Raw genomic sequence first — 14,039 nt, 5'->3', positions numbered from 1 at the left:
AGAACTGTAACCTTGTTAATTCAGTTCTGTGAGCATCTTGGCTTTTTACTCTTTTGCTCTCCTTCTCTTACCCCTTTAGCGGTTCCACACACACACACAAAAGAGGAAAAGAAAGGATAAGAATAAGAAGACAGATTAATGTAACAGATATATTTCTTTCGCAACGTTCAGGCTTCTTTTATATTTTGTAGCTTAACAGAAATACCAAAGAAGATTTGCCCAAGCAAACAAGAGCGAGAACAAAACAAAACAAAAACACTAACGTCTCCGATATTTATCTATCGCAATAGACATAACAACAGTTCACCTATTCACCCAACACAAATATCCGACCGCAACACGGTGGCCTAGTGGTAAGGCGTCCGCCCAGTGAGCGGGAGGTCGTGGGTTCGAACCCCGGCCGGGTCATACCTAAGACTTTAACATTAGCAATCTAGTGGCTGCTCCGCCTGGCGTCTGGCATTATGGGGTTAGTGCTAGGACTGGTTGGTCCGGTGTCAGAATAATGTGACTGGGTGAGACATGAAGCCTGTGCTGCGACTTCTGTCTTGTGTGTGGCGCACGTTAAATGTCAAAGCAGCACCGCCCTGATATCACCCTTCGTGGTGGACTGGGCGTCAAGCAAACAAACAAACAAACAAAATACCCAAGGATCCGACGTTCTTCCCGGCTCATACAACAAAATCTGGTGTAAAATGGCGAAATAAAGAAGGAAAAGAGTAATCAACAGCCAAACGCACGAGTTAGCTACCTCAGATTGCTAGTGCAACCTTTACTGCATGGGGAACGCTTTCTGACATATGTGACAGCGTTTCACTCGGAACATATATCATAAATCGCAGAGCCCACGTTTGAGTAACGAGCTAAAAAGAATAACTTCGCCAAGTGAAAATATACAGCTTTTTTTGAGTTTTGGGAATCTTAATGCTCAAATGTACATATCTATTTTTGTTGTTACGGAATTGCAAAAACTTAAAAGGTAATTATGGTTGAAAATATGTATCTAAATGCGCAGTGTATGTACTTCCCGTAGTCGAATTTCCACAACACTGGGTGCTGGACACCTGTGCTGTCCGAGGCTTGACAAGTCCCCAAAATGTCCAATATGTGACTTAATTGTTATCATATGTGACGCTTTTGGACATTCTACAGACCACGAGACGAATTTGCCGAGACTACATCAGCTGTTCCATCAGAGGACCGAGACTAATACCCGCATCACCGGAACTTAACGTATTACGTAACTCAAAGTATTACGTCACTACAGAAGACGTCATCCTTTTCGCTGTTTTACACATTCGACCGCCTTGTTACAAATATTATAATGAATGTAATAACGCAAGGGAAAGGCAAGTGTGTATGTCAAACCGAAACAAGAAACGATTGTTGTGAGTTTGTGGAAATAAAAAAAGATAGTAATATGTACTGTGTTTGTTTTGTTTTGATTATTGTGAGGAACTATATTAGTGTAGCTTCACAAGACAGTGCTCGGCCAAGGAAAAGAAATAGTTCAAACTGCCTTTTAGAACGGGAAAGGAAAAGGCGAGAGCTCTGTCTTGTGGGGAGCGAAATTCTCACGAACCTGTTTGAGGTGAGTTATCTTTTGATAAACTAATACAACAGAGGCGGCGCGCTACGATGCACCCGGAGAACTTTGGGCAGCTCAATTCCGTCGGCGCGTTGTAAAGTAATTGTGTTTTCAATGCAGGAATTGTCCGGTGGGAATCTGGGTGGTCATCTCCATTTTCATCTGTTTGCCAACTGAAGGCTGATGAATTTATGAAATTGCGTGTGAGTGTTTTATTATTTAGAAAGTTAGGATCGCTGATAGTAATATATGTTATCTTTGATCCAGGTTCTATCCGGATTCTATCCGGATCCTATCCGAATTCTATTCCGTCTTCGAATCGCTCCAGCTCCGTCTGGATCGCTTCAGTCACCAACCCCTTCGGAGTCTCTCCCGGATCCATCCAGTCATCACCAAACCCTCCCTTCATCCGTCCCTCTTCATCTCACCTTCCTTCTGCGCCGGATATCCAGACAGTCACAGTGGAGAACTCAACACGATGTGAAGAAGAGTAACTTCACCAGTGAGAAACCATCGAGGACCATGAACAACTAGATAACGTATCCACGTATCTGGCGAACTACAACTATGTGTGATAACTAAGGATAACCTTTCATAATACCTGTGGACGACACCTCTCGAACGTGGGAACTGTTCATGCTGTACGTGAACGCTGACGGAGCTGACGCTGAACGTTTAGTGAACGTCATCTTCGAACGTGGGAACTGTCCATGCTACACGTGAACGCTGACGTGTATATATTACCAGGATCAGCTAGACGCGAGGATTGGGACGTTAGCACCTTTATAAACTGGACAACTGACCATCAGTACCCGAGAACGCAATACAGAAGTTAAGTCCATTTATCTGCTAACATAATCACTCACTGTCTTTGGTCATCATTAAATTGATACATTGAAATTCATCGGTCTTCGTTATTCACTCCTCACACAATTCCATTCTACTATCATTCTCACTTTCCTTTACAACGTACACTTACATACACATACAAGTTTAACCCGGCTCATAAAAGATAAAGTAGAACCTAAAAATCGGCGTTCACATTGCCAGTAGTATAACCCCCCCTAGACTATACTACAGTGATAGCCAGGGTTTGTCACAAATTGGGAAGCTCGTCCGGGATCTTGTTGAGTCAAAACTAACTTAAAGAAATTCTCGTGTGTTTGTACGTTCTCATCTTCACCTTAGTTATTGTGTGTTTAGTTTAAGGATTAGTTAAACCCCAATCCCAAACCTAAACCACCTCTAAATGTAGAGCCGTTGCTCTGGGTAAATAGCAACAAAGCATTCCCTTCCCACTCCTAAAAACGAACGTAACCTCTTATTGAAGAGACGATACTTCTGGGTTAAAAAGTATCAAGACCACAAGGGAAGCATGTCAGATAGCTTCAGTACAGTTTAATCAGGCAAGGATTCTGTTGTAAACTGGTTAGTTGGTAACATAGGGTTGGGGAAACGACTCTGTGATTCCCTTCTTCTGGAAGAAGAACCAACGCAAGGTGTTAGTCAGAGCGGTATAAATACTCTGCAAAAGGGTGTAGTTTGTTCAAGCTATAAATTCTTTCACTTTCGAATTCGGAATTCAAAGTGAAAGGGGACAAGAGAACCATTGTTCTACGAGAAGTCCAGATCTGACATATAGTTGAGCAAATACATATTACTGATTTCGGTTAAATGTCATAGCATTGTGTTTGATCAGCACAAGTGCGGAGTTGGCGAGGGTTCTGATAGAATTGGATTTTATTAGAACACCGAATTATCAGTCACGTTAGTTTGACGTGGGTGGCCGATTTGAATAAGACACTTTGTCTAAAGTCGTGGGCAACTTTGAATTCAAAGTCACAAACAAAGTTACAATTCGAGGAATTGGTAACTGGAGTGTGTACACACTATAAACTAACTTGGTCGTTTTCAATTTCCGATTTTACGGACGCGATTTACCGAGTTGACGGAGACGGTTTCCGAGTTGGCTGCGGCAAATTCCGATTTTGTGGATTTTGAACGCGTGTAACCAAGGGTTTTCAGAAGGATCGCTAATTTCGTAAAGAGGAGGATTCTTTCGACGACAAGATGTCTGAAGAACAGCAAGTCGCTAGTGGTGTCACTACAAGGAGCAAGGCCTTGGAGCTGACGAAAGAATTGATGGAGAAAGGAGAGATGTTAGGTCTAACGGGAGCTGAGCTGAGAGAGTACGTGATCGAACAAGAACGTGAAGCAAAGAAGTTCGAACTCGAGCAGATACAGCAGCAAGTTGAGCGTGAACGCGAAGCTAAGAAACTCGAGCAGGATCGCGAAGAGAAACAGCGGGATCGCGACGAACGTGCCAGAGACAAGGAACATGAGTTTCGGCTCGAGGAGTTACGTATCCAAGCTGAGGCTTCTCGCCCTACTAACTCAGGAGGAGGAAACTCCAATAACAGCAGCAACCACACCCAGCAGAGAGACCGAGACAACTATCAATCCAAGTTGCCGTTCTTGGAGGACAAGGACGACATCGAGTCCTTCATATTTCAATTCGAGGACCACGCCCGAGCGAACCACTGGAGCAACGAGATTTGGTTGCCCAGATTGACAGCACTCCTAAAAGGGAAGGCGCGACTCGCCTACACCCGCCTTACGGACGACGAGCGAGGATCATATGAGCTTCTGAAAAAGGCTCTGCTGGAGCACTTCCAGATTACGGCAGAAACGTACCGGAAGAAATTTAGATCTAGAAGGAAAGAACAGGCTGACACGTACAAGCATTTAATCAACGATTTGTCACTGTTCATGGACCGCTGGATCGACATGTCAGGACATGGGAGTGATGTCGAATCCCTGAAGGATTTAATTTTGAGAGAGCAGCTGATGGAAATTCTACCAGAGAATTTAGCTACTTATATCAAAGACAGGGAACCAGAGGACATCAGCACTATCAAGAAACTCATCGTGCGGTACGAAGAAGCAAGACCGTCAGCGAGCAGGAAGATCCGAGACGACAAGGGGTCAGTGAAGGAGAAAGATAGTCATCGATTTGAGGCACGCAAGGCTAGTGGGAAGTACGACGACAAATCTCAGTCAGGCAAAGTAGCGGACAAAGATAAGCCATACTTCAAGAAGGACATCAGATGTTTCCACTGCAATGGACCTCATTTCAAACGTGAATGTCCGAAACTGAAAGAAGATGCCGGAGCAGCTATGGACACCGAAGTGAAGGTGGGAAACTCGACGAAATACGACAAGCTCTGTGGAACGTGCGCCGAGAAGACCTTCACCAAAGTCTCCAGAATCACCGTCGAAGGAAGATTGACGACAGGCTTCCGAGACACTGGAAGTACTTCAACGATTGTGGACGCAGCTTTGGTACCTGATGCCAACTTCACCTCGTCAGTCAAGGAAACGACACTCGCCGATAAGTCTACGAAGAAACAACTACGCGTAGCGAGAGTACACTTGGACACGCCTTACTTTGTGGGCGAAACAGAAGTCAGTGTGATGGACAACCCCATATTCTCAGTCCTGATAGGAAATCAGATGGGTCTACAAGGAGAGACAGTAGAAGTTCCCGTCTACCCAGTACGTGACCCTGTGATCGTGGAAGGATCAGCAGCCGTGGAAACACGGGATCAGAGGAAACGAGATGCTGCACTGGAAGCGCAGATACCGTTAGTGCCTCAGGCCGAACAATTGTTTTCTGCGACCGATCTCAAGAAAGAACAACGTGCAGATGAGTCCCTTAGTCGTCTACATGTGCTAGCCGAGACAAAGGTAACCCATGGACGGGTCAGTTTCACACACGTCAAGGACATCCTTTATCGCCAGTACGTCGACAAGGAAGGGAAGGAGCATCGACAAGTTGTTGTACCTCGGAGGATGCGATCGAAGGTACTTCGCACAGGACATGACTCGCCCATGGCTGGCCACTTGGGACAGAAGAAGACTCGCGAGCGAATCTGGCAAGAATTCTTCTGGCCGGGTATAGTGGGAGACATCAAACATCATTGCATGAGCTGCGACGCGTGCCAACGTACATCACCGAAGGGACGGACCAAACGTGTACCGATGGGCAGGATGCCAGTCATCGATACAGCCTTCAAGCGTGTAGCCGTGGACCTGGTTGGTCCAATTAAGCCTATCTCCGCTTCGAAGCAACAATACATCCTCGTGATGGTCGATTACGCGACAAGATACCCAGAGGCTGTCGCACTGAGAGACATCAAAGCCAGCACCATCGCCGAGGCGCTTTGGAATTTCTGGACCAGACTGGGACTGCCCGACGAAATCCTATCCGACAGGGGCACACAGTTTACCAGCGAGCTGATGAAGGATGTACAGCAGCTTCTGGCTATAAAAGGACTTACGACAACTCCATGGCACCCTCAGACCAACGGATTGGTTGAGCGCTTCAACGGGACGCTGAAATCAATGTTGAAGAAACTAGCGATGGAGCAACCCGAGAAGTGGGATGAGTTCATACCAGCCCTACTTTTCGCATACAGGGAGGTACCACAAGACTCTCTTGGATTTTCACCATTTGAGCTCTTGTACGGACGCACGGTCAAAGGACCAATGCAGATACTGAGGCAACTCTGGACAGAGGAAGGAGCTTCCGACGAAGCAAAGACAACTGCCGAGTACGTAACTGACTTACGGAACAGGATAGAAGAAACCTGCGAGATCGCAAGAGACCACCTAGCAAAGGCAGCGCTTCGCCAAGCTCATCACTACGACCGCAACACCAAACGTCGGACGTTGGAGGTCGGAGCCAAAGTGTTGCTACTTCTCCCGACAAAACATAACAAGCTCGAGCTAGCATGGAGGGGACCATATGCTGTCGAGGAAAAAGTCAACGCATTTGACTACCGTATCAAGGTGGGACGCAACGTACGCACGTACCACGTCAACCTTCTGCGGGAATACCACGAGAGAGACAAGATGTTCCAGGCAGAACATACTCCTGAGGAAGAGGAGGAAGAACACATCGCCATCGTCGTCGAAGACTATGACGAAGTGCCAAACGACTATTTCGCGGACGCGGACAGTCTGAAACACATCCCGACCCCGTCAACAAAGAGGACGGAGTTTGCTAAGGATGTACACATATGGGAGAAACTGAATCGCAAGCAAAGAAAGGACATCGAGGATGCATGCCAGGAGTTTGGCAACAACCTGACCGATGTACCAAAACAGACCACACTGGAAAAGTGCGTCATCAAAGTGACGGAGAAGAAACCCGTCTATGTGAAGCCCCGACCTATTCCCCATTCCCAAGTCGACGTCGTCGAACGGGAAGTCAAGGAGATGTTAGAACTCGGAGTCATTGAGCCTGCCGCATCACCCTACAATTCACCGATTGTATTGGTAAAGAAAGCTGACGGGAAGTCAATACGGTTCTGCAATGATCTGAGAGAGGTGAACAAGGTCGTACAGTTTGACGCAGAACCCATCACTGATGTGGAGCACCTGTTTTCAGAGCTTTCTCACGCGCGATTCTTCAGTAAAATTGACCTCACGAAGGGATATTGGGCTGTAATGATCCAGGAAGAGGATCGCGACAAGACAGCATTCACCACGTCCCTCGGTCAATTTCGATGGGTAAACATGCCATTTGGACTATCTACGGCGGGAGCGATTTTCAACCGTATGATGAGGAAGCTGTTGCTCCCATTGAACAGAAAGGATGTCCATCATTTTATGGACGATATACTCATCGCCACCGAGACGTGGGAACAACACGTCGAGGCCGTGAGAGCAGTTTTGAAGAGACTACAAGAAGCGAACCTCGCCGCGAAACCATCCAAGTGTTTCTTCGGCTACGAACAACTTTCCTATCTCGGACACGAGATTGGGAACGGCAAAAGGTGGCCCGAGGACGACAAGGTCAAGAAGATCAGGGATGCGAAACCGCCAGAAACGAAGAAGGAGCTGCGAGCATACCTAGGGACAACCGGATTCTACCGTTCCTACATCGCAGGGTACTCCGACATCGCGGCGCCGCTCACGGACAAGACAAAGAAACACGAACCAGAACACGTGAAGTGGAACCAAGCATGTCAGGTTGCATTCGACAAACTGAAGGAAGGATTGACGAATCATCCTGTCGTCATCATGCCAGACCTCGCACTTCCGTACGTCGTGAGAACCGACGCCTCTGACCGTGGAATGGGAGCTGTACTGCTCCAAGATCAAGGAAAAGGCCTTCAACCAGTGGCTTACGCAAGCAAGAAGCTGAACAGCGCTGAGCAGAACTATGCCACAGTTGAGAAGGAGTGCCTAGCTACTGTGTGGGGAATACAAAAGTTCGAACGCTACTTGTATGGAAGACATTTCGTTTTAGAAACGGACCATCAACCCCTCCAGTACTTGCAACGCATGAAGCCGACGAATGCGAGATTGATGCGTTGGGCATTACAATTGCAACCGTACGACTTCACCATCAAAGTGATTCCTGGCAAGGACAACGTGGGAGCTGACTACTTGAGTAGAATGACCACAGCGTAGGATAAGATTGACCACAATCTTCATTCCCCCATGGGCGTATGTGACGCTTTTGGACATTCTACAGACCACGAGACGAATTTGCCGAGACTACATCAGCTGTTCCATCAGAGGACCGAGACTAATACCCGCATCACCGGAACTTAACGTATTACGTAACTCAAAGTATTACGTCACTACAGAAGACGTCATCCTTTTCGCTGTTTTACACATTCGACCGCCTTGTTACAAATATTATAATGAATGTAATAACGCAAGGGAAAGGCAAGTGTGTATGTCAAACCGAAACAAGAAACGATTGTTGTGAGTTTGTGGAAATAAAAAAAGATAGTAATATGTACTGTGTTTGTTTTGTTTTGATTATTGTGAGGAACTATATTAGTGTAGCTTCACAAGACAGTGCTCGGCCAAGGAAAAGAAATAGTTCAAACTGCCTTTTAGAACGGGAAAGGAAAAGGCGAGAGCTCTGTCTTGTGGGGAGCGAAATTCTCACGAACCTGTTTGAGGTGAGTTATCTTTTGATAAACTAATACAACAGAGGCGGCGCGCTACGATGCACCCGGAGAACTTTGGGCAGCTCAATTCCGTCGGCGCGTTGTAAAGTAATTGTGTTTTCAATGCAGGAATTGTCCGGTGGGAATCTGGGTGGTCATCTCCATTTTCATCTGTTTGCCAACTGAAGGCTGATGAATTTATGAAATTGCGTGTGAGTGTTTTATTATTTAGAAAGTTAGGATCGCTGATAGTAATATATGTTATCTTTGATCCAGGTTCTATCCGGATTCTATCCGGATCCTATCCGAATTCTATTCCGTCTTCGAATCGCTCCAGCTCCGTCTGGATCGCTTCAGTCACCAACCCCTTCGGAGTCTCTCCCGGATCCATCCAGTCATCACCAAACCCTCCCTTCATCCGTCCCTCTTCATCTCACCTTCCTTCTGCGCCGGATATCCAGACAGTCACAGTGGAGAACTCAACACGATGTGAAGAAGAGTAACTTCACCAGTGAGAAACCATCGAGGACCATGAACAACTAGATAACGTATCCACGTATCTGGCGAACTACAACTATGTGTGATAACTAAGGATAACCTTTCATAATACCTGTGGACGACACCTCTCGAACGTGGGAACTGTTCATGCTGTACGTGAACGCTGACGGAGCTGACGCTGAACGTTTAGTGAACGTCATCTTCGAACGTGGGAACTGTCCATGCTACACGTGAACGCTGACGTGTATATATTACCAGGATCAGCTAGACGCGAGGATTGGGACGTTAGCACCTTTATAAACTGGACAACTGACCATCAGTACCCGAGAACGCAATACAGAAGTTAAGTCCATTTATCTGCTAACATAATCACTCACTGTCTTTGGTCATCATTAAATTGATACATTGAAATTCATCGGTCTTCGTTATTCACTCCTCACACAATTCCATTCTACTATCATTCTCACTTTCCTTTACAACGTACACTTACATACACATACAAGTTTAACCCGGCTCATAAAAGATAAAGTAGAACCTAAAAATCGGCGTTCACATTGCCAGTAGTATAACCCCCCCTAGACTATACTACAGTGATAGCCAGGGTTTGTCACATCATACCTCGTCACATATTTGTATGACACGCTCCCAGTCTTGGAACCAGTATGTATCGAGCCGACCGAATTCCATGGAGTTGGTTACAGGTTCTCAGTACACCTCCGGGACAACCTGTCTGAAAACACTTCCGCGTGAGGGGTTTTGCAGCCAGCGCAGTGAAGATAAAGAGGGAAACATTTTTCTCTGGTCGCGCGGCAGCAAGCAGGATGTCTCTGAACTGAGTACAGCATGTATCGAGCCGTCCGAATTCCATGGAGTTGGTTACAGGTTCTCAGTACGCGGGTCTAGGCAAGGTTACTGGTACCCATTGTGGGGGAAATGTCACTCACTTTGACTTAAACACTGCAACAGGCATGCGCCGCGCATACTTCCGCGACACGTGATTAATTTGTATGGCCGGCTGTCGGTGTCATATCCCACTCTTTCGCACGAAGGCGCGCGAAGGTTCAACTTAACGCGCATGTGTTTAGTTCGACGCCCTCTCGTTTTGGTATTGAAATCCTTAGCAAATTCGTTTGGTCGTGCGTATTGTTTTAGGCATAGCCGCTATGCGGTTGTTTGCTGGCAATGTTTTGGTATGGTTGTTACTGACACTGAAGATCGCAGCTGCCCGAAAATGTCAAGTATCAAGCACTTCCCAAATGTCAAAGATGCTTCAAGTAGCCTACAAATGCATCGCGTTGCAGTAACACACGTTTTGAGGACATTAAATCAGTAACATGCTTGTTTTGGTTAAATGTCAGAACAAATAATTGGATTTGCTGGGGTTTTTTTTTACTCTGTGTGTATGCTAAAGGCTATATACAAACATACTCGTCACCTTATCTATATAGATTGTGCAATATTCAGTATAGCATATATTTGATGGTGATACGGCTTGTCCAAATGTCATATCAGCTGAGTGATACATGATTACAACAGTCGCAACCAATATGATTGCCTCTAAGTAACATAATAATGTGTTCTATTTGCACCATAAATTCCACACGTCAGAAAAAAAGTTCTACGGTTTCCTCGTAATTAGACATTGCGCTAATGTCATGGGAATATCACCCACCGTCCCCAGCCACAACCACCCCCGACACTCATTATACCTTTACAGCGGTATATATGTTGTGACGAACTGCACATACATACCAACCAAGCATTGTCGACTTGCCCACTTCATCACTACACGATGCTTTATGTTCATTCACTGTGAAAATATGTCTGGGTGCGGAAAAGCCATAATTATGGATAATGTGAGCGTTCGCGAATATTGCCTCATTTTTACTAACCTTATTCCGTGAATAATTATCATACTAATCAATCAAGCATTGTCTCACGAGACTATACGCTTTGTCAATGTATGTCTTTGGTAATGTATTCTGTGAACAAAATATCATACAAAGCAACAGTCAAGACACGTAATACATATGAACGCGTTTTTTGTTTCACGGAGAAAAGGCGGTAATTACCCAGAGGATGCTAGTATTTCTCATGCTACATCACAATCTTAAGCCTGCCAGAAAATTATCTTCTCATCGTTTTAATGCATCCATACATGACCTAATACGTGTAGTCCTTATAATCATATATGTTATACAAATGTGCAGGAACTAATTACCATGACATGCAGGAAAGTACAATACACACATGTATCTTCATCTGCAAATATATCCGATCACACACATTATTCCTCCGAGGAACTAGCTGTAGACAATTGTCCCAGGAAATGCATTTCATTGGAGGCCTTCACCCCCCCCCCCCCTCCTCGAAAGACTACCCTCTCTTCAAGGTACAAGTAGTACCCATACTATAAATAATGTTCATGGTTATGTAAGTAACCGTAGTAAGAAGCAAAGCATACATGTCTTCCCTTTGAAAAAAAAAGAGAAAGCAGTTGCAGGATAGGGAGAAACGAAACCAGGCCAACGAGCAAATCAAAAGCTTTTGCTATATCTGCCAAAGCTGTGAAGCAAGCACGGTCAATACAAACACATATGTAGACAGGTATAAGGAGACATGAAATCACTTCTAGCACGTGCAAAAGAAAACGTGTAACGTTTGGCTCACCAGGTTCTGTGATAGGAGGACCTATAATGACAACAGACGAACAGCAAAACACTTCGTTACGATTCGTATCACACTAAATGTTAAGCCCAGATCCCACTGTGACGTATTTTGACGGCGAACTACGATGTCGTTGTGATTCGTATTACTTCGTTCTTGTTCGGCCGATTGTTCGCTATCATTCGTGGCAAACATCGTTGTGGCAAAATCGTAGTAACTGGTTGTAGTTCGCCAAAATATTCGTGATAGTGGGACCTTAGCTTTAGCAGTGGTGACAAGCAGCCCAAAGTAAACACTGCTTTCTAAAAAGAAAAAATGTCCATGCTAGGAACTACTGTTTATGATCATCTACACAATTTCTCACAGTCAACTTCGACAACACTCATAGCTATCTTATATATTCTACCTCCACTGGAATGAAGCTAGGATGAATTAACTTTAATCTTCTTTTTTGTATGAACTATGAACGGACATTGCGTTACTCGGAATATAAAATCCATTCAATAATTATTATTTAAAGGGTCCAGTTAATTACATCAGCTTGAAAACAATAAGAACAAACAAGTCAGAAGAAAAGTAAAATTATCTCGAAGTTTCCAGCGATAATTTTTCTAACTGCAACTAAGCTTAGAGTAATCCATACAAACGAAAGGTATTTGCATACTATTTACACTTTTGTTATAATATATAAGAAGAAGCTAGGGTTTCACCATGTGTATTCTCTATATCAAGGGCAGTAAATGCTACGAAACAACAGTCAGTCGACGAAGAAAGGAAATACTAAATCAAAATGGAAGTTGATAGTAGCTCTCGTGAACTTGCAGGACATTCTCCCTGTAAAAACTTGCACGCAGTGGGTTTTTTTTATGAAGAGATGTGATAATGATAAGCTTTGCACTATGAACAACCTCTTCTAAAAACAAAATCATGAGTTATCATGGACGTTTGTGCAACCGTTAAGCAGATACACACATAAAACACTTGCACAATTTTGCAAAGTCTATTGCAAAATAATGTAAAGCACAAAACTACTTACCCACTACGCTGAGGGTGACAAGTTTATTGGACCCATATTTTGACGTCACTTGACACTCATACACGCCTGCGTCATCAGGCGCCACTTTGTCGATGATGAGATTCCAAATGCTGGAGTCTTTTCCGAGGGTGGTATGCTCCACGGCAATTTTGTCGTCATCGATCCACGTCATTTCGCCTATCGTCAAAAAATCGTCAGCGTCTATTCGTCTCCATGCAACCTGAAACAGAACGAACAACATGTTATGATACTGACTTTAACTGCCGGGATCCAACGCAGCTGTTGTTGTTGTTGTTGTTGTTGTTGTTGTTGTTGTTGTTGTTGTTGTTGTTGTTGTTGCTGGTTTGTTTGTTTGTTGTTGTTGTTGTTGTTGTTGTTGTTGCTATTTTTGTTGGTGTTGTTGTTGCTATTGTTGTCGTCGAGTAAGACCTTGTAAGACCTTGTTTTCTCAGACTTTCTGTTCATAACCTTTGTACATTTACCTCCATTTTAAGACCCCTCCCCTTTCTGACCTGATTTTCTCAGATTGTTGGAGGTCTTAAAAGGGGGGTTCCACTGTATCTACAGAGCGTCAGTAATCTTTTGCAAATATCTCCCTGATCCTCAACAAATAATCCGAGAAAGATGGGACAGGGCGAAGGGGGGGGGGGGGGGGGGGGGGAGGGGATGTTTTGGGTTGGATTAGGCTTAAGTATCCGCAAAATGTAAGCCTAGCAGAAACTTGTGTGTTACACAATAAACTTGTCGTAAACAATAATGAACGTCCAATCAGTATCAGATACTACGCGCTTCAGATGCATCAACGCGCAGTCAACACCTTTTAAATCTTCATTATACGCATCATCCTTCACCAAGAAATCTGATCTATCTCCCAGCCTTAAACGCCGTGTTGTAATTCAGAAACAGGAAGGATAGACGACTTCTTGATTATCATCTCGCAAGGGATTTATTAAGTACGACTAAAGAGTTCACGCTCTTTACGACAGTGGGTTGATTGTGTTTGAATAATTATACAGTCTCAATTAATCTGGCGGTTATGCTCGAAGCGAAAGTTGTTTGTGTTTTGTCATCGTTGCGTTATCTAATAGGACTAGTATAAGGAAGTGTTCTCGATACACTCAGGGACTAGAGTGTATATATATATATTTGGACTCAAGGGCCGAGGTACACGAGAAAGTTACCAACCGGGTGGGAGCCAGCCTCGTTATTAGATTGGTTGAAATTGAGATTTATTGTGACTTCAACCAATCAAGACACCGTGGTTTGTTCTCTCTCGTTT

The 14,039-nt window shown here is 44.6% G+C and overlaps 1 protein-coding gene across 1 annotated transcript in view; it reads right to left on the bottom strand.

The window, feature by feature from the left end:
- Nucleotides 1-14,039, bottom strand: part of LOC138945576 (zwei Ig domain protein zig-8-like) — a 128,220-nt gene that overhangs the window by 19,359 nt on the left and 94,822 nt on the right. Inside the window, exon 3 of the mRNA XM_070317054.1 lies at nucleotides 12,761-12,980. Within this exon, the coding sequence (XP_070173155.1) occupies nucleotides 12,761-12,980 (220 nt within the window). The remainder of the gene's footprint in view (nucleotides 1-12,760; nucleotides 12,981-14,039) is intronic.

The sequence above is a fragment of the Littorina saxatilis genome, linkage group LG1 (genome assembly GCF_037325665.1).
Source record: "Littorina saxatilis isolate snail1 linkage group LG1, US_GU_Lsax_2.0, whole genome shotgun sequence".
NCBI classification, from domain to species: Eukaryota; Metazoa; Mollusca; class Gastropoda; order Littorinimorpha; family Littorinidae; genus Littorina; species Littorina saxatilis.
This window is presented reverse-complemented; position numbering and strand designations above follow the sequence as displayed.